General features: G+C 38.2%; 1 protein-coding gene and 1 long non-coding RNA gene across 2 annotated transcripts; one reads left to right on the top strand and one right to left on the bottom strand.

Annotated features, from left to right (window-relative positions):
• Window positions 1-385: 385 nt before the first annotated feature.
• Window positions 386-2,265, bottom strand: LOC136253758 (uncharacterized). Its single transcript, XM_066046418.1, has 2 exons — window positions 2,227-2,265; window positions 386-1,772 (listed from the first exon to the last, which is right to left on the bottom strand). Exons 1-2 carry the CDS (start codon window positions 2,263-2,265, stop codon window positions 561-563), a joined length of 1,251 nt encoding a protein of 416 aa, XP_065902490.1. The 3' UTR covers window positions 386-560.
• Window positions 2,266-13,926: 11,661 nt separating this feature from the next.
• LOC136254679 (uncharacterized) lies at window positions 13,927-17,574 on the top strand. The gene is made up of 2 exons (XR_010700670.1): window positions 13,927-15,033; window positions 15,610-17,574. It is a non-coding gene; the product is annotated as an uncharacterized lncRNA (long non-coding RNA).
• The last annotated feature ends 4,827 nt before the right edge of the window (window positions 17,575-22,401 follow it).

The following is a 22,401-nucleotide window of genomic DNA, read 5'->3' as shown; positions in this document are numbered from 1 at the left end:
ATAAGGTCAGTATGTCTTAGCCATCTTTGAGATCCAACTACAGGGTGGTCTTTGTATGAAGGTGGTCTTTGTAAAAAGGTAGTCTTTAAGAGGTGGCACTAAACAACAATTTTACTCTAGGGTACATTTACATGACCGTTTCCGTTTCCAGTTTCCATTTCCACTGTTTCCAATTACTGTTGCGTGCGTGCGTGTGTGCGTGCGTGCGTGCGTGCGTGCGTGCGTGCGTGCGTGCGTGCGTGCGTGCGTGCGTGCGTGCGTGCGTGCGTGCGTGCGTGGCTAAGTAAGTGTCTTTGTATGTTGTCTACATGTACAGTAGTTATTAACCAGTATTATAAGGGGAGTTGGCACACGTTGCCATCTGACCCTCAACACTATCACACTATTTTTGTACATAACTATTTTAATTCTGTAATCTTGCATCTGGTGTTATAAAGCAATAACAAATAAAGGAAGTCTTACATAGTGCATGCTAACATAATTGATCAGCTATTAATATACAGTCTACAGGAAGTACATAGAAAGCTATCCACAATATCAAAGTATCTTATTGTGTATGCTTATAATATTATTATGATAAAGCTGAACATCATCATTATAACAAGTAAGGTGGGATGTGCAGTCATGGACAGAGTGGTACCTCCAGTCTGAGATGTTGAGAGGCATTCATCGTCAAATACACCATCATTTGTGTCTGCTGTAAGTGTAGAGGTACCACAGTGTGATCCTGGTAAGGCACCAGAAGATGTGTAAGTAAGGAAACAAATTAAAGTTGATGTAGGTGAGGTCTCCAATATGTTGTACTGAAAGGTAGAATTGTTCATGTCAGTCATTGCCGATGTACCTCCGCAGTATAAATTATGGGGTGTTGTTGTAGTGATAGTGTTTAATGATAGCAACCTGTCAATTGTGATGCATCTAGGGTGACGACAATTACGAAAAGCATAACCATTACTTGCAAAAGCAAATGTAGGTTTAATAGGATTAAGCCACTCAACCTTGTTTGCCATTGCACTTGCTCCATGGTGTGATATTTTGTACACCGTTGACTGCAGTGTAGTACCTAAGTTCATAGCAATTGTTACAGAAGCAGCTCCTTCCATGTCACCTGAAAGAAGCATACTCCATCCTCCTTGTACGATTTTCATTACAATGCTTTTCTGGTTTGCGGAACTGCCAACATTAGTAGCGAGGATGCTAAATGGGATACTTGGATTGCTGCAGAAGTTAGTTGCAATTGTGCTAGATGGCATCTTGGCGTTAGTAATAAGACAATTTGTGCTGCCAATGCATGATACTCCGTTATTGACCATGTAGAGCTTATTTATTGTATTCCAGTTGCTCAGCCAATTTCTCATATTAACATTATTATTGTAGTCTGACGCCATTCCACCGATAATAACAGCCATCACACTAGAAGTGTTCCAGGTGATCTGGTACAGGTAGTTGAAATGGTCTTGGTTTGCATGAGTTACCAGTATGTATCGTACTTTGTCGATGCTACTACCGAGGAATGCTTGTACGTCGCTTGGTAAAATCCCATTCGCACCACTAGATCCGCAGTCAAAAACAATAATATCCCCGCTGCTTGGACATTGGATAATCGTGCAGTCACCTTGTCCGACCGGAAGAGCGTAGATCTGTACATATGAAGTACTCGGTGGTGGAATGTTCGTTAATAATTGGCCATGTACACCTGCACAAAACAGAGCACAAAAACGGCGATATATCCAATCATTAGAGCGGTCCGCCGGTAGCCTCACTGCTGGTAGCTAATCAATGAAGTTATGAGTCTGCAACTTTCTAGCTAGTTGATTCAATTCTGTGAACACAACTGTTAAGTATGGCACAGTAGCTTGTGACTGGAGTTGGTTGCTTGTAGCTATGTTTAATACGACGGTCATTATACACAGCTGATTTATATAGCTAGCTATATATAGTTATGAAGTGCAAAAGTTGCATGCGCATTTTTAACTTGCATGCATATAACCTTCTGCATGCAAAAGCTAGGCAATCTGCTTTATTATATCATCATCTAGGTAAAGGTTTGCGATGTACCAAATTACGCTAGTTGTATGAAGGTAAGTTTTTGGCGAGTTTGACCCCTGTACTATTTGTTACTAAACACAGTAGCAGTGTCACTTAGCTATAATGTCTATAGCTTTGTCCTGTCCTACATACAGAAGTCAATATTACATAAAGCTTGCCTGAAATAAATCCACCTACTTTGACTATTGATGGCATGATGCAAACATAATGGACCATGATTGCAAGGCTTTTACATTAATTTTAGCTACATGCACATGGTTGACAATTAATGCATGTAACCACTGATGCACTCCCACACATCAACACCATTATGTTGCAACAAAGCAAAAAGAATGGAGTACAAAGGAGGACAAATGTAAATCCAGCGGTGTATACACTGTAGTTGCTGCAATTAGTGAAAAGGCATGCCTTTGATCCAAAGTCCTAAACAACATCAAAGAGTGAAGAAATCAAGTCCGCAATATTAGCCATTATTGAATTATGATAGTCTAAAGCCATCAGTTAGTTATTCAGTGGGGAATTCCATTAAATAAACTATTATATCCATAGAAACTGACCAAAAGCATTTCAGTCACTCTGGAGACACCATTTTGCTTGATTCCAATGGTGTAGCCAGCATATATTTGATGACATCAAACACTCAAGACACACGCGCGCACACACGCACAGAGTCGTTAAAGTTTCGTGTTGCCAGACTGCAGACTGCATGCCTTTTCCTTTGGGGTAGTGTTTATCGATTAGATTAGAAAATAAACGAAGTGTATATTTAGCCGGTACCGGTTTGCAAACACTAACGGCTATTGTGCCGGCACTAGTAGGTTGCCCCGAGCATTCAACTTTAGGGCACGCGTCTAGTAGGTTGCCCCGAGCATTCAACTTTAGGGGATGCGAAAAGTAGTTCCTTAGGCTTAGCGTTAGGGGTAGGCTAGGGTTCAGCTTTGGTTTCTTCTTCACTCTTGTTATATATAGAAGTCACTTCAGTCGGATGTTTATAACGTAGAAACTAAATAATATGACTAGCTGCAGCACCGGTGGTATAATCGTTACAAACATTGCTTATGAGTACGGATGCCCGGGTTCGAACCCTCGCTTAGACAACTTTTTTTTTTCGCTTTCTTAGGTTTTTTGTACAAGTTTTTTTTTTAATGCACGTAACATTCTAAGTATTATACCCTCCACTGCCGGCAAAATAGTGTAACCGGCATACCGGCTCTATATAACCTGCCGAAAATAAAAGTGCCCCCTCGCTGGTGGGGTCTATTCTACGGAACGGAATGATGGACTAAACCACGGAACAGAACGCTTTCTCAAATTGAAGCTTGCAACTTACCATTGCTGAAACTTCCCTTATAAGTTAGCAATGGCACCTCCAGTGGGTGATTAAACATAAGATAAAAAGAATTAACGGATCGATTGTGGGTTTTTGTTGGTTGTCATTAGTAACTTCGTTCTGGTTATTCCACTCATGATGTGCTGCTGTATGTAACAGATAAATGGATTAGGGCTATTGATAGAGGTGAATACACTGGAGCTGTGTTTTTGGATCTGGCTAAGGCCTTTGATACTGTTGATCATGCGATTCTGTGCTCTAAGTTGCAGTGTTATGGTTTTCACGGAGCGTCTTATGCCCTGTTATGTGACTATCTGTTAAATCGACAACAACGTCTGGTGTTTAATGGTAACACATCAGACTGGGGCACTGTTACAATTGGTGTGCCCCAAGGATCTGTTTTAGGTCCATTGCTTTTTGCTTTATACATCAATGATTTGCCATCTGTCGTTGATTACTCTACTATGGACCTGTACGCTGATGATGCTGAGTTACATTATAGCCATTCAGACTTGGGTGTTGTGGAAGCACAAGTTCAATCTGATTTGGACAAGGTAGCTCAGTGGATCAGTAGTTCTCATTTATGTCTTAATGTTGTGAAGTCAACTGCCATGCTCATTGGAAGTCGGCAAAGAATTTCGGGCAAAAGTTTTAATGTCTCAATTGGGGGTATGGCTTTAAGCCAAGTTGACTCTGTTCGATATTTGGGTGTTATAATTGATCCCACATTATCGTGGTCCTTACATATCACTAATATAGCCTCTGGAGCTAGATCAAGACTCTCATCAATCTTTCGGTATGGAACTTTGACACCTGCAGTGCTATGTTTGCTTTATTCAGCTTTTGTCCTACCATTGTTTGATTACTGTGATGTTGTGTGGTGCCCCACCACCGCTAAGTTTACTGCACTGATTGAAAGAACTCACTCTAAGTTTATGAAAAAATTGCCAGCATTGTACCAGAGCAAGTTTTCCTTTACTTTGGTGGAACGTCGTAAGTTTCATACAGCTATACAGATCTTTAAATCTATTCACCAGAAGCTACCTTCGTATCTCCACAATATATTTCACTATTCCAGAGATATCACAGGTCATATTGGTCGAAACATTAATAGACTCTTTGTTCCTAGAGTAAACAACAATTATGGGAAAAGAAGTTTTTATTACAGGGGAGCTATGATATGGAACAGTTTACCATCAACTGTTACTGAAGCAACCAACTTATCTAAATTTGTACGGTTATATCATGATAAATTTAGTTGATTGTATCTGTGTAGTTTTGTGTACTGTTCTTTGTATACCCTTTTGTGTTGTATGTTTATGTATGTATGTATGTATATATGTATTTGTGTATGTATGTATGTATGCTTGTTTCGCAGGGCTCCACTGAAAATCAGTGTTTTTCACTGAGTGGAATCCCTGTTTAAATATTACAATTACAATTACAATTACAATACAACGAAGTATTAATTGTGGGATGAGCTGTATCAGTGATGTTCATCCATGGTTCATCTACGGAAGGGAACTTTATGTGAGCTGTTTTTCTTATTTAGACTTTAGAAAACAGTCTGGGCCGGTCTTTCAAGTCATAAGTCAGTGTATAAATAAAGCAAGCAGGAAGATACTGGTAACAGGAAAGAGCCAGCTGAATTAAAACTTGAAGAATTTTGTGCAGTGTGTGAGGAGCAAATATTTTGGCAGACTGCAAGGAGGGTATATTCTGCAAACATCACTGAAGTGTATGCATGGAGTTATTTATATATTAACAGCTGGTGCAGTGGACTAATGCCGTGTTTAATAGTGAGCTGATTTTATCTGTTGCACAATTCAAGGATATGTCTGACTGCTAGCCTTGAATCAGGCTAAATGCCAAAACTCCAAGATCAGCCAAATCTCTATTATAAGCCGCATGTGAAACCATGCCCGTAGCCACCAGGCAAATGTGATTTGGACCAGGATGTGTGTGTAATTTCAATGTGTCTAGTCAGACCTGAAATGGAACACTCACATTAATTACATACCACCTAAGAATCCTAGGATTTCTTAAGTAACATTTCACATGCTTCACTTCAAACAAAACAGGTTAAATTTTTTCATCTATTTTCAAGTGATTCCCAGTCCAGGTGGTCCATGAAATTACAATGGGATCACATGTATTTGTTACAGTGTGGGCTGTCCTGTGTTGGATCTACTCTAGAGTTGAGATTTCAAGGTAGACTCACTGCCAATGTACTGACACTAGTACTGTTGTAGCATGTTTAAGTGGAGGACAAATGAAATAGTAATGCTAGATTATTTATGTATACAAATTTTTCATAATGAAATTGATATCCCATTTTGATTTGTACTTCCACTTTGCGACATATTCAAGAACAAGAAGCTACCACACTTAATCTCCAACCACTGTCATTAATTAACCAAGATCTCACTAGTCTGTAATTCACCTTACTGTAGTGATTTTATTGATTCATCTGTATGTTTTCTTCATTTTCCTTTGAAGTTGTACCAAGAGTTCATAATAAGGTGGAGAGTGTCTAACTTGAATGCATTCACCAAACACCCTGCTTAAAGTAACACCTCAGCCTTATTTCAGAACAAAGGCTTTACCTTCTTCAGCAACACTAATCAACAGTTTTCTATCCCCAGTAAAGGTGTTGATTTGATGAAAGGTGAACTTTACGCAGGGTGTTTGTACAGGCCATACTGAGAGTTAGACACTCTCCCCCATACAAATCAGTATTACGAACTCTTGGTTGTACTGTATGGGTAAACAAAGATAAGTTTCTCTCCCATCTTATTCTAGGATTTCTATTGACTAGGAAAATTCAATTATTTGTATACAGACTCAAAATTGAGAAAATATAAAGAAAGTGAATTAATATTATATAGTCAGTTTGCTTTTGGATATTTAATGTCTCCAACCGCAACAAAAATTCGATGAATCCATGCACCTCATCACTGGTCGTCTGAACATTCTGAAAGTGATACCTCACTCAATCAACCATATATTCTGTTTATTAGACTGAATAAAGTCATGATCGCCTAGCCTTTTCATGTCACCAGTAACTTTCTAGTTAATTTCTCTGGATATAATCCTCTGAAACTGAAGAAATTGAGTGGTCTTCTAAACTATTTATCTTGTCAAGATAAGCAGAAACAACTGACATCCAATTGGCTACTGTATTGTAGTAACAAAACTTGCCTTGGTCATGCAATAAATGAATTAAAGAGACATGCTTAATTTGGTAGTAGAACAATCACTTAATTAATGTTTTATAATTATCCTATTCCATTTTCTTGGAGGTTCCACTGATAAAATACAATTTCAGCAATGATAGCAGCTAGCCAAGCTGCAAGTTGATTCAGAAAGCATTCCATTCTGTAAAATAGACCCCATCCAGAATTCAACTCAGTACTCAGACTGAGATATCTGACAATAGTCCACTACTCTGTTAATGAATCATTGATATTCACACAATATAGCCTCCTTGAGGTATCTGAATGTTTGCTCCTCACACACTGCACAAAATTCCTTTAGATTCTGCTTAGACTGAGTTGATTCAGCTTGTCACCATACTTGTTTCCTTTGTGGTGTAGCTATACACATACTGATTTATGCCGATTAGAAAGGCTGGGCCTCAGACTGTGCATTCTAAAGTCAAAGTAAGTAAAAATAACTCACATACTAGTAAAAACAAGTCATGCATTAAGTTCCCTACTTGATATATCCGAAGATGAACACACTGAGTCAGCTATTCCCACAATTAGTACTTCGTTACTAATGACAACCAACAAGAACCCACAATCGATCCTTAAATTCGTTTTATCTTTCTTGGGGTACGTTTGATTACCTGCTGGAAGTGCCACTGATAACTTGTACAGCAATGGTAAGCTGCAAGCTTCAATCTGAGAAAGCATTCCGTTCCGCAGTTTAGTCCATCATTCCGTTCCGTTCAGTTCCGTAGAATAGACCCCACCCCCCTCGCTGTTAATTTCTAATCGATAAATAGCTACCACCCAAAAAAGGAAAAGGCTGTTTGGCCACACGAGACTACACACACAAAGGCCTATAGCTAACTTTACTACAGTATAATGTGAACAAAGCATTCATGCAAACATTAGCTACTCTTGATGATATAATATTATACCATTCATCTCTTAAATAACAAATCTAGTGCTCTTTAGCCTTAAGTTGTTATATTATGGTGTTGTTAATACAGGCCAAAAATTAGTGGGTGGGCCTGTGACGAAAAGTTTGGACCCCCTATTTTCCGGTCCAAATATATCGAAATAATTATTTTGACCCTCGGAATAAAATGTGTGGAATATATGGACCCCCTCTGAGATATTTTGCCTACAAAATTTATTATTTACACCATCTGCACGTATTCAAAGGGGTCCAGATATTTCAACTGAAATAATCGATCCCCTATCTATATTATCCTTGCCCTTACCTGTTGCATTCAGCTATTAACCACCCCAGTCTATATATAATTCATACGGAAAAGTGACAAGTGTAACACGGCATTAAGTGTCTAACTAAGTGTCTAATTATTTGCTCCCCACAGCACATATAAGATATGAAACCACCATTGATAAACAATGATATTGAATGTGTACAAACAGAAAAAAATAAATAAATGGTAGATAGCTAAATCTTTTTAATAGTATAATCTTTTTTTTTTTATTAAATAATGTGCAGCCTATAGGTTTGAGGATAATGCACATACATGAAATTACATTACATTATGTACATTACACTTACAGTAAGCTACCCTAAGCTACAGTACCATGATGTTAATTTGCTGAGAAAGTTAATGTTTTCAACTGCTGTTTAAAAATAGATAATGATGGCTGTTGGATAAGAGTTCTTGAGGTAGCGAGTTCCATAGCCTGATTGATCTGGAATTGCTGTGTTGGGTTGTATGAATATAGATGTGATGGAATCTTTGATTATGACCTCTGGTGGATGAGTTAACATGAATAAGATCAGTAGGATGAGAGAAGTTATTAACAATCTTCAGTTATTATGATAAGTATGGTTGGCTGAGTCCACCAATGATTGAGCTAAGACAATTCTTAATTTCAGAAGTTGGAATACTATTACAGACAGTAGCATTCAACATCTTCTTGACAAACAACATATAAGATGCTGGTAATTCAGCGGAGACTGGCTGGTAGTGACCAAGCACTGTAAAGTGCTAATAATAAATACTTTAGGTTTAAGGAAGAAAATCCATCCCTCCTGGAGGAAGACTGAGTGTGGCCCCGACTAGACATTGGGTGACCTGCAGTTCGAATCCTGGGGTTAATTGTTGGAGGGATTTTTTTCCTTACTTTGGCCCCTTTTCTGTTACACCTTATTCAGTCAGTAAAATCAAGTCACTATAGGTCTAAGTCCTTGTAGGTTAGGTAATCCTAAGGCTGCAGCACATGTTGCTGTCAGACCTTCAGTGCTGGTCACTGTAAAGTGCTAATAATAAAAAAAATAATAATAATAATTTCAATTGTCTCTTAGTAACTTAGTTTCTACTCTAAAATCTCTGCAGCAATTACAGGTACTCAACTTTCGATTGTTTCCTGCATGGAAAGGGCTGATTATATATGATCACATTTTCATAGTGAATTGAACAATATCTGGGCAATAGCATGTTGTTAGTATGGATTTTGGAATTGTTGCTTAAGATGCTTCAATAACTAACTAGCTTGGAAGTTCCGTAGGTCTGCATATCAGTACTTCAACAAAGAAAAAAATTAGCAAAAATTTCAATGCATGAGCTTTGTAGCTAGGATACACAGCATGTGATGGTAAGTGTATCTCAGTTCTCTGCTGGCTTAAAGAGACAGGGGACAACCATATATTTAAAACATGTGCTGTAGTAATTATTTTAAGGTAGGGATAATAAGCACTTTGCATCATGTTAATATTGCATGGATTGATGTTGAAAACTGGCGAAGTGTTATTATTTTTTTTATTATTATTAACACTTTACAGTGACCAGCACTGAAGGTCTACAGCAACATGTGCTGCAGCCTTAGGATTACCTAACCTAACTTCAAGGACTTAGACTTAATGACTTATAGCTGGAAAGGTGTAACAGAAAAGGGGCCAAAGTAAGGAAAAAAAAAATCCCTCCAGCCCCAGGATTCGAACTGCAGGTCACCCAATGTCTAGTCGGGGCCACACTCAGCCTTCCTCCAGGAGGGATGGATTTTCTTCCTTAAACCTAAAGTATTTATTATTAACACTTTACAGTGACCAGCACTGAAGGTCTACAGCAACATGTGCTGCAGCCTTAGGATTACCTGACCTAACTTCAAGGACTTAGACTTAATGACTTATAGCTGGAAAGGTGTAACAGAAAAGGGGCCAAAGTAAGGAAAAAAAAATCCCTCCAGCCCCAGGATTCGAACTGCAGGTCACCCAATGTCTAGTCGGGGCCACACTCAGCCAAATAATAAGAAACCGGTAGATTTTAGAGCGTGCGTGTTTGTGTGTGTTATAGCAGAGAATTGTATCAATGCGCTAGCTTCCGACTAGCTACTTACTGAACTATGACTATTTATTATTTATTTATTTATTTAATGCTTTATGGTGAAAAGTGACACCAAAGGTCTGATGGTAACTTGCACCATCAAAGCAGAGGCAGCCCGTGTGGCGTGTAAGGGAAAATAGTATATTTATACTTGTCACAACAAAAGAAACTTGGGTGGTCAGCTGAATGCAACAGGTAAGGGCAAGGATAATATAGACGGCGGGGGGATCGATTATTTAAGCTGAAATATTTGGACTTCCTTTGAATGCATGCATATGGCGTTAATAATAAATTTTGTAGGGGGGATAAAATATTTCAGAGGGGTCTAAATATTTCAAGAAAAAGTGGACTGGGGTCCACTTTTTTGGGGGGTCCAAATATATCGTTGCAGGCCCGATTCGCCGGGACAGTCGGCGCTTCGCTCCCTCCAACCTTACTGAGGCTTAGGCCACTCCAAATAAATTCTCTGTTTCCCGTCGACCGCCCGCATCTAGTTACTGTCAGCTATAAATATTCCATTATTCCGTATTCTTCCATTATTTTCCGGTTATTCTTGTATACCGACAGGCTCAGTAAAAGCCATCTCGAAACAGGGTCAGCTCACGTGTCAGCAGTGCTATCAAGTCGGCACAAACTTCACGTTTGTGTTATTTTTGCAGCTTAAAAGGGAAGGAACAAGCTTAAACATGCCAGGAAAATAATGCAATTGGTTTGAAAAGCTGCCAATCTTATAATGAAATAATGGAAATGGACCGCCCGCCCGCATGCAAATATGCTTGAATCCAGGACGGGAAACAGAGAATTTATTTGGAGTCGCCTTAGCCCGCCTGCACCCTTTATCATCCGATTATAGCATCATAATTTGGTAAAATTCTTTCCTTTGATGTCCACCATTGAGAATTAGGTTTCAAATGGTTAACAAACAAATGTAAATAAGATAAGGAAATTTAACAAAGGAGATGATCACCTGAAATACAAGTTTAATCCTAAGGTACTGTAGGAATTAAATTTGTACTAATCTTCTATAGTTTTGCTTAGCATGGACCTCTATATATTTCAGTGCAGGGGTATTATTGATGAGAACTTATAACTACATGCACTGATCATGAAAAGACAGGGCCTTGTTGATGATTCAGCTTGGGATGAGATAGTTGCTGTGTTACAGATAGATGGATGGATAGATAGACATACAGGCAGGTGGCCGGGCAGACAGACAGACAGACAGATAGATAGACTGTTGTAGGGCTGTAACAGATATAAATACTGTTAAACTAGTGTGTTCTGGTACGCCCTGGAGGCAGTGTTGTATATCTACTATACCTTTAGGGGTGTTTTAGCACACCAACAATGGTGTGTTGTGTAATTTAGAGAGTGTTTTAGCACACTCATTGGGTGTACTTGATAAAGTTTTTATATTAAATCCGCAATCAGAGTAGTTCAAAATGGTAACCTTTAGTGGCAAAAAGAACATGGTCATTGATGTAAGCATGTTGAGTTTATGTTGTGCATTTACATTTCCATTACAGCACTTTGCATTGATGATTGTGACACCATAAGAGTTGCGATCATGTTTGCACCATTGGTAAAATATAATGTTACACCAAACACCATGTAGGTGAGGTTCGCTACGCCCTTGTGGAGTGCAACTAAACACACACAGAAAAGCACCACAAAAATTGTACCCTGAAGGTGTTCTAGAAACACCTCTATTTTAACAGTTTACTTTGCTATATCTATATAATAATCTGTATTATCCGGATATCTACGTAGATAGTAATTTCAGATACAGTAGTTTCTATTTCTAATAATTTCAAGGTATAATAAACTTTTCTTGACACATACAGTAGCTTCCACAATTTAGCAGTACTACAAAGTATTTTCATTTGAATGTTATGCCTATTCTATAAACACTAGTGAAACAAGCTTGTTCACAATAAAATATACAATTTCAAGTGATGATGTCACTATCTGTAGGATATGTGGAGAAGTTGTGCTTAGGATATCCACTGATGGTAAAATTGCTAGTCATTTCAACCCTAATCATATCATGCATGGTGGTCTGCATTTTCTCACAAAAAAATATTAACCAGAAGCTAATCTCACAATACCTTAATGGTTCCTTGGCAGTTTTGGTTAGGCAGATTCAAGCCCAAAAGTGTCTTTGGAGTAGCCAAAAAATTCTTCAGAAAACTTGGCTACATAATTTAGAAAATCATTTTTAAACAAAATTTGCTACTGACTGACTGAACACCCGATGCCTTCAGACAAGCATAATAATGGTTATATGGTTACAGGCTGAATTTTTTGGTATGTTGTTATTATCTTACCTTTGTCTTCCTTTGTGTCCCCTTTCTTCTTTCTGACTGTAGCTATAGGGCATGATGGTTTCTCTACAAAAATCATCCATATTTTCCGTATTGACTGGATTGTGTTTCTCGTAATGGTCTTCATTTGTAATCGGCTGAAAACAAAGAGCAATAACTATGTACTTCACTTTTTCAGTAATCGATAATTTGGGTATGCATTCAAATGAAAACATTAAGTATGGTGCAATTCTTTCTTTTGTCACCAGTTACAAAAATGTATTCAAGTACATGTAGATTCTGAAGGTGAAATTAGGAATTTTAAATTCGATTCAGGATCATAGCCTTAAAAGATAGTGAAACAAAGAAGGTCCCCTGCACCTGTGTATATATAAACATTATCCTTGACTGAATTTACTTGCTAAATGTCCACAATAGTATATCTTCAGTCGTAGGTGACCTCCCTTGTTTTACTACTTTTTATAGCTATGATCCCTAATCAAATTTTCCTTCTACTTGCAGATATAGATGGATATTTCATTATTATTTACCCCAATAATATTACAGTAATTTTGCATTTACAGATGTAGTTAGTACTGGTGCTCTCAAACACCCCATCCCTAAGTTTTACAGTATACAGCATTGGAAATACTGTACTATGGGTACACCCATAGCTAATGCAGGCTTATTGAAACACCCTTGCCTGTTGGCAGCAGTTCCAGATTTCATAATTCATGATCAGAGTTATCCATTACGACACAGGCTGCACACCAGCAACTTAACCACACTTTGGTTCACAGGACATCTAAATATAGAATTGATATTTCCTGCTGATTACGTATAGGTGCTTTTTTAGGGATTTTGCCTATACGTAATGTATCAACAGTGAGTTAGTCTTTGTGGTATGAATTTGGTATTCTTTCCCTAAACTTTTCCTGATTTTAAATTAGATTTATTTCCTTGTTGTATATATAGGTTGCTTGGTTTCTTGATGTTTGATACATGTGTTTTTAGTAGTGACTATATGTCAATACCTGTATAGTAAAGAAACCAGGCAGGGGGGGGTACATTTATGTGTACAATTTGAAAGTACTTCTATAATGTAAATCACCCACATAGCAAGATAACTCATTAACCAAACATGCAACTGTAGACAAGGAAAAACCATTGAGTTACAGAATGAAATTCAAACCACTTGCACAGATCTCACAAAACAAAAGCAAAGATAATTAAGTTGAGTTTTCACTACTAAACATCAGAATGTACTAAAGGTACACTGTATAATTATCTGTTACAGTCCTATATAACACTTTTAGTAGGGAGATCAAAGGCAAGTAGGCTTGAGTCTATTATGCTCCATAATTTGCATATTATACTTTAAGGCATTCCCCAATTTTCAGCCTATTATACTTGATTTTATGCTTTTCAGAAAAGCATTATGCTTTTATTTGTGTGCTTTTTCTTTGTGCAGAGAAGTTCTTCATATGATTGAACGTAAATGGAGAAGAGTCACTTAAACTGCAGCATACAAATAATAGCAATAGCTTGAAATTGGGATGTGCTCCAGAGTTCATAGACATATTACAGCAAGACTAGTGTCTGGGAGAATATCTATAGTCCCTCATGAGCTATAGATATTTTATTTTCTACTATCTTTGTTATATTGTATGCAAATCAAATATTATGCATCGTTTCTGATTAATCTTCTGAGTTATAGTAATTGGTATTCATATGACATCCATTGCTCACTATAATACGTAACTTGCATTTGCAGCACCATACCAAAAACATATTAGGCCACTCCAAATGAGGATGTAGTTTCCCATCCTCCACCTGCATTACGTCAAAGCACCTGCATTAATACAAGTTTAACCGCAGGTTAAACAGTGTTAACTAGAAGGTTTTACATTCATATAGCTAGCACTGTTGATCTGGAAATATGAACAACAGTACACAGTGCAGTCACGTGCACCAACATAGTGTGGGCGGGAATTTTGAATAAGATTGAGGCGCCCGCCAACTGGTTACTTAGCGACGTTCAACAGACAAGCCGTAGTGAGTTGAGAAGCTGCTTTTCAGTCAGGAATTACGGACCTTCCTACTTTTATTTGCCAGCAGCACGACTCCTGGACTTGGGTGGAGGAATTTACTCCAGAAACAGCGCCGGGAGAGCGTAAACGCGGACAGAACTTGCGTTTGTTTCAGTACGTTACAGTACTCACGTAACTACCTTGCGTTTTGTTATTCACGCAACTAACTCACAAGCCCACGGACGCCTAGACAGGTAGTTAATATGGTGTATATTTGTTAGAGTTTGGCGTGGGTGCACGCTTGCCTACTGGCCGGGTGGGCCCAATGCAGAAATTTGGGCGGCACCTCGAGGGGCTAGCCATGGGGCTAGCTACTTCGCATTGACTGTGACAACCTTTTGGAATAACTCAGAAACACGGAAACTATACTTTCCTGATATTACAGTGGGAAACCAACGGATATTTGCCATTTAATGTAGGAGAAGATTCAAACAAGAACACTCTGTGGTGGAAAGCCAACGTTCAATTACAACTAGAATGGGATGTTCATAGCTACAGCTTAATACTCTGCTTTTCCAGCAATCTAGACTTCAGTTGCTATGCAAGACCAATCAGGGATGGCCGGATCAATTTATCATGCTACCAACTGCAGCTTACTCATATTACTGTTTCTGAAACTCCACTTGATTGAAGAGCTTGAGGAAGAAGGAATGAGAAAAGAACTTTGCGTACCACTGTCCATTGGAGGTGCAACTATTGTATGGCTGTTCTCTTCTTTCTAACGAGGTATTGCATTTTTTAAGAGGGTCAGTGCACTAGCTGTTCTCAGAATTACTGGTATATTGTGTACTGTCTATTATTCAAGTGTTAGGTGTTACTCAAATGGGACTTGGCACGCTTGCGGGACTGGCATGCTTGCCATTAATATGTGTTACAGAAAAGGGACTGGCCTGTTTGCCACCATATATGTTACTCAAAGGACATGCCGTTATGCATTGGTTACTGGATGTTACATAAGGTGGACGGACATGCTTTCCATTGTGTGTTGTCCAATAGTTTGGCACAGTTTTGCCATCTCCTACACAGCTTCTCATGGTATTCCTGTACTGTGTGTTCAGCAGTGTCAGGCCCAGCCTTTGAAACTCAAACCTAGCTCCACTCATTCATAGTACTAAAAGTAATAGAAATGTCTCCACTGACTAGACCAAATACTCCAATAGAACAGTCACCTCCACAGTCTGGATAACAGAAAAAAATTGGATAATTGCTGGCTGGATAATTGAGGGTCCACTGTATCTATAACACAACCCATGTTATATCATGTTGTGCTCCTACATATTGTGGTTTTGGTATATATGATAGCTCATCATCTTCAACTATGACAGCTCATTAACTGGCAAACTTTCCGATATGTATTACTCAAGTGGGACTGGCCATTTTGTTATTCAAGAGAGACTGGCATACCTGCCATTATGACATTTGCTGTTATGACTCAAGTGGGACTGGAACATATATGTTTCTCAAGAGGGACTGGCATGCTTGCCATTATGTGTTGCACAAGAAGGACTGGCACGCTTGCCATTATGTGTTACTTATTTAAGAGACTGGCACATTTGCCATTATGTGTTACTGGCATGCTTGCCATTATTTGCTATGTACTTATAAGAGGCTGGTACATTTGCAATTATGTATTCCACAAGGACTAGTACACTTGCCATTATGTGTTACATCAGAGAGACTGGTGCGCTTGCCATTATATGTTAAACAAGAAGGACTGGTACGCTTGCCATTATGTGTTTCACAAGAGGGGCTGGAATGCTTGCCATTATGTGTTATGTACTTATAAGAGACTGGTACGCTTGCCTTTATGTGTTACACAAGAGGGAGTCTGCATGAGTGACTGCTGGCACGCTGGCCAGCATGCTTTACTCAGAGGGTGACTGGCATGTTTGCCAGTAAGATGCTGTGTCTAGGGACCAGTCTATTTTGCTTTTTTTTCTACCTATTTTTCTTTCCAGCAATTCTTTTATTTTTCACCTGTTATGCTCCATATTTTGCTCAAGAATTATAAATTTTGCTCAGCACTGATCTTTGTTAATTGAATATTTACAAGTGCAAAGCTACAGTTTCGCCTTAAAGTGACTGTTCTATTAGAGTATCTCGATCAAAAATTACTTCTAACATGTAAAGCAAGAAGCCAGCTAATATTGCTTAACATGTGTGACTGTTTTATTAGGGTACCTCGATTGTCACTTGTTGTTCCTGTAACAATTAGCTATGCATTGTCGATATTTTAGCGTGTCTGACTGTTCTATTAGAGTATCTCGATCTTTTGTGCAATTTTTATGTCCACTTCACAAAAATTGCACCTATTATGCCAGCATTTTGCTCATTGCTTTTACCCAACCATTATGCCAAAAATTTTGCTGGCGAAATCGACGGGTCCCTAGCTGTGTCGTAGTAACAGTAATAGGAGTATCTTTCATCTTAAAAACAGATCTACTGGCATGTTTACTGGAAAGGAAAACAAAGTTTCTAGTCCAGTCGATGACTGTCACTCAGTTGCAACAATCCATCATATCATTTATTTTTCTGCAAATGTTGTTCTCTACACAGAAACTTTGTTGGCTCCACCCTGTACTTATCTCATATCACAAATAGTGGTGCTCATGTATGTGAGAGCTCATTATCTTCAATCACTGACAAGCCATTAAGTATAAGGATACTCTTCATCATGTTAACAATATCATGTTAGTACTATCATGTTAGCAATATATTTTATTTACATTATACACCTTATGTGTGGTGATACTGGGTTGTTATCTTGCAGCTGTGTTCTATCTTTATAATATCACTATCATGCAATCCTTAGAAGGAGAAAGGGGCCTTATGTTCCACCCTTTTAGGAGTGTGATCATCATTTGGCTGTCCACTCTCTCTAATGTATTGTGTAGATAGTTGTTTTGAGTTTATACATACGTATGTGCTTCCTAGCAATCAATTCACTTATCTCACACCTTCTTGGCATATATACAATGATTTACAGAGACAATGCTATTGGATTTTGATCATACTGATTGATGGCAACAGGATTCAACAATAATGGCATCCCAACAGACTCATGTAATACATCAAGAGCTTCAGTAAATGGATATTTTACAAGGCAATTTCACTATGATTCTATTTACGTGATAAAGCTTTGGAAGTTTTAGTATGGATTATAAAATTTGCACATGTGATCCCAACATTGTCATGCACTTAAAGACCCTATTTTCGTTGTTATATATTATATAATGAAAGCAATTACAGCTTGTCACTATATCATAATTATTTTTATTAAACTATTCTTTATCTTAAGCTCCACTGAAAGATACTGTAACATGTCTGGATCAAATTATGCTACAAGTGATTTTTATTCTTCCAAGCCAGTGTTCGCTGAAGAGACATGAAAAATTTCTCAATAAATACCTTCACAATTATTGCCCTAGTTCCTGGCACATAATGGTACTGGAGCAGAATGCTGACAGTTCAAATCTCTTGTATGCACTATTAATGCTATAATATATACCTGTAATAACAATAAGGTGATGTGATAAATTTTAGATATCGGACATATGTAATAGTACAATGCTATTATTTGGATTTTTAATTGTGGACACAAGTATAACAATATTTTAAACCTTTGCCGATTTTTTTTCCCCTACTTTTATAGTGAAGGATAGTGTGCTGTAAGTGGTCTTGTACCTCAAGTTAGTTGTTCTTTTAGTCATTGTTAGCCAGTGTAATAATCATAACCTTGCTGGTTTAGTAGTTATCGTCTCTGTAAATATCCACTAGTATGAAGTATTTTTCTACATTACTGTGACAAATGTGACACTTGTTACAACATCGTCATACATTATTTTCTAGTTTATATCATTATATTTACACCTCCTTGGATCCCTGGTTCTATCCACAGTCCCCAGGTTCAACCTGAGATGAAACACGCCAAATGGTTTCCCACTCCCTTGAGCCCAAGCCAAGTCTGGTAAGGCACTCATTGGATAAATGGTTCAGTTAAATGCCCCTGGACAATGTTGGAAATGCATGGCAAATGGCTTTTAGTGGTTTTGAGTTACCACGTGTATGCAATGTCAAAGGAAGACTCAACCTTATCCCGTGCTCAACTGATGCAGCTGCAGTGTGCCTCAAGCAGACGTCCATGCAGGAATGTTACAGCAATAATTATATCAGTTTCATACCTCAGATTTAAAAAAAATGGCAATGACAGTAGCATACATGTATGTCTCTGGCTCCATAACATGACTTCCTTATGATTATATCATATTGATCATTGTAATGCTAGTCATGCGAATATAAGCTGTAGGTTTAAGCAGGCCAAGCAGTACCATCAAATAGGTTTCATCAAGGGTACTATAAGTTATGGCAGTATGTGAAGGCACTCACTTAATTGGTAGATTGAGCATCCACCATAGCTTTTTGTTCTAATGTGACTGACTTGTTTTTTGGCTGTGTATATACCATCACATCTATGGGTATGCGGCTTTTTAAATGCAATGGCTTGCTTGTATGGGTGTTGCCAGGTTCCACATTGTGTCTACTCGTGTGGGTATTTAAATGCTGGTATCATTAATGCCAGCTTAGGTGGGTTGTTTACCACATGAGTTTGTAATGAAGATTTGTAGTGGCTGAATTGTCTCCCGGATCACGTGAGCATCTCACGTGTGCCCTACACCAGTTAGCTACACAATAACAATACAAGACAATTCAGCCATTCCACCCTGGCACACCCATTACTCCACACAAGCCTCATATGTATTCATATAATAGTATTGGTTGGTTGTTGGTCATAGAAACCGCAACTAGTTAAATGGTCATTATTACCATATTATTGTCATTATTCTCTAAACTTATGAGAAGATAATTGTTTCTTGGCAGTGTTGCCACATGTATGAATCTGTGTAAAGCCTTCTGTTATGTGCTGAAGCTCTGGATCGCTCTAAGAGGTATTGTAACTGATTGGTCACTTTGTAAAGCTGTGAAAAGTCTAAGTAAGTTTAGCAATACTGAGCTAGATGATGGAATGTCAATCTCTGCATTCATGTACAGCTATCATATTAGATCAGTAGCTATAGCAAGCTTAAGTCTTCAAGTGGCAATTAGAAATAACATAATATCTTAAGCCTCAGTTTTATATTAGCCAAAGAAAACAAGCCTAATACTGGTTTCATAGTTGGCTATAATACTAAATTTTGTTCAGATTGCTAACCCACTGTTGATGAAATATGAATGGTTGAACTGCAACCAGTTGTTGTAATTGTAGTCTATAATCTGTGAATATATCTAGAGCTTTCAAATTTACTAGTAATTACTACATATAGCTAGTGAGAACACATGATCATCATCAACAAGGACTGGCAAAAGTTTTAACAAATGCTTTCAAAATTGTGAATCACAACATGGGAGGTATCTCCTTACTATTTGACTGGATTTGCGAAAAGGGGTCTTCCACACACATCCAATTCTGTTAACATGGGAGACCATAACTAAGTCTTCAAGTAACATATTGACCTAAAAGCTTCAGCATTTATTCAGATATGTTGGTACTCACTTCTGACCAATTTTCAGGTCAAAGCTCTTTCCAATCTTAAGTTATGAATTATCGAAGTTGGTAAATTGGATGTGTGTGGAAGACCCCTTTTCGCATATCTGGTCACTTATATTGATGCTATGCGGGAAGAATTCGGATGCTCCAAAAGTCACCATTGTGATAATTACAGCATATGCAACCATGGTTCATCTGTTCCTTAGAGAATGATGATAAAGAAGTGATATATAGAAATAGTCCGTAGCTGGTACCTTAATTGATTACTTGGAGCTCAGCATTCTAAGCAGTGAAATTAATTACTAATAGTGGACTGCTGCTAGGCATGTACCTCAAAGTCCTTTGGTAAATGCTGAAAGAATGAACCACACACGAAATGACATATTTTATAAGATTATGTGAAACCTAACTGAGTATAAGAAGCAAAAGGTCACAAGCTCAAGAAGTGTGTCAGCCAAAGTCCAGAGACAAGATGATATATCATTCTCTGGCTCTTTTTTGCAAGCCTGTCAAAACCCTCTTGGTCAAGATAAATGTCATTTTCACTCAAGTAAATTGTATTTGTATGTAAACTGGTTATTTGTATGTAATTTGGTCTGTGTAGATCTAGACTTGGCAGAAAATCTACACCACTGTATTCAGTTGCTAAGTTTGAAGCATTATGTGTAACTGCTCTGGTCCAGTAGCTTCATTGAGTGATAGCGTAGTGATGTAGGGTGTGTGAAAATTAAAGAAGAGTATGCAACAGTACTGTGCATGTAAAACTAAAGATTTTGACCTCATTTCATAGTTAGTTTTGTGGGTCGAAAGTCACTGATGTAATAAAGAATAATGATAATAAGCCTCCCTCCCTCATCAGATTTTCAAAAATCTCAGACGGGAAACTACATTCTCATTTGGAGTGGCCTTAGCCTCCTGGGGATAAACACTTAAATGGTTCTCATTATCTCTACACAGTATATATGCATACAAAACATACAGGAGAGAGCTATACACTGGAGGCCTCTAGGTACAACGGTACTATTGTGTTATATCAAGAGTTTATAACTTCAGCCTAGCCTGAAGTTGAAGACCAAAAAAAAAAAAAAAAAAAGGACATCACCTGCACACAATAGCTGCCCCTCACCATAGACATAGATGCCCTCACCAACTATATTTCCTTATTTATAACTAGATACATAGCTTGCTACACTGTTCCTCAAAAGACTACTGTGACTGCTCTATTAGAGTATCTCGATTTGACGTCTCTATTAGAGTATCACGAGTAAGAAAGGCCCTTTCAAAAGGGGGTTCCATGGAACCCTTTGAACCACCCTGAATCTGCCCCTGTATTAATGCTGCTGAGCTCCTCTCATGCCTTGCGTCATTTTGTGACTGAACACCAATCCTAATCTTTTGGATAAAGTATAGGATAATTTAACTCATGCAAGTTGTCATGATGATTTTTGTGTAATAAAATAATGTTTGAGAAAACTACAAGGCCTAAGGCTTCACACTCACCAGGAATAGAATCCATGTTGTATGCAGAGAAAATCGTATAATGGGTGGGTGTTTTGTGGTGGTGATAGAAACAGTACAACAATTCTATTTAATGCCAATCAAAAGAGTTTGCGAGTGATGCCCACTACTAATTGACCAGGTAGATTCAAATGGCTATTTAGATGAGCAGACTACTGTTCATTTGTGGTTGAAAGTGTTGCCAACTGGCACACTAAGTCTCAAGTCGCCATGCCAGCTGATGTGCTCCAGGTAAAGGACAAGGTAATTAAGGTGGCTACACAGGACACCATTGGGAAGTAAGTACGGCATGCCAGCTGCACAAGAACAGGATTAATAGCAGTTGTTTGTTTGTATTGTTTACTTGTATTTTTATTTTTCTGGTTTGCTAGGCTCTGGTTGGCCTGGCTGTCCGTTTGTACTAATGCATTGTAAAGAGCGTGGTATGTTTTAATGTTTTATTGCATATTTTGCCTTTATCTGGCTTAAGAGGCTCTGACTGGCTTGGCTGTCTTCCTTTGTCTGGTTCACCTGGCTTGCATACTCCTACAGTGTTGTGCATCTCCTGCAAGTTGTGTATGCATATAGTGTGTACCCATCACTGTGCCATTGCCACACCACTGATGAACTATATTTTTAGCTACTGGTGACCTCTAGTTGATGTTGATACTGTGCTGTATATTATTGGCTATATGGCTGAATAATTTTTATCTTCGGTGATATTGCCAATAATGTATTGCTGCATACAATACTGCAATATTCAAGGTGTGGTTCTCTCCTGTATGTTTTATATGCATGTACTGTGTACACATCACTGTGCCATTGCCACACCTACACATCACTGTGCCATTGCCACACCACTGATGAACCGTATTTAGCTACTGGTGGCCTCTAGGTATGATGCCACTATTGTGTTATATCTGTCACTATTGTGACATATTGAGTTGATTTGGGATCATAATTATTTTGATTGTGCCTTCACACCTAATAGCCTCACTAGGGGGTTGTTGCGTTGCTGTATGTACTTGGTTGTATGTGACATGGTCCTAGTA

Source organism: Dysidea avara, chromosome 4 (genome assembly GCF_963678975.1).
Source record: "Dysidea avara chromosome 4, odDysAvar1.4, whole genome shotgun sequence".
Lineage (NCBI taxonomy): Eukaryota > Metazoa > Porifera > Demospongiae > Dictyoceratida > Dysideidae > Dysidea > Dysidea avara.
The sequence above is the reverse complement of the archived record's forward strand: the minus strand, read 5'-3'. Positions and strand labels throughout refer to the sequence as shown.

What these genes read in the sequence shown, in the direction of transcription:
- LOC136253758 (XM_066046418.1), bottom strand. Translation starts at nt 2,265, where the DNA reads ATGGTCCATTATGTTTGCATCATGCCATCAATAGTCAAA. An exon ending in TCATGCCATCAATAGTCAAA is followed by an intron (nt 1,773 to 2,226) that starts GTAGGTGGATTT and finishes TTCATTGATTAG; the next exon opens with CTACCAGCAGTGAGGCTACC.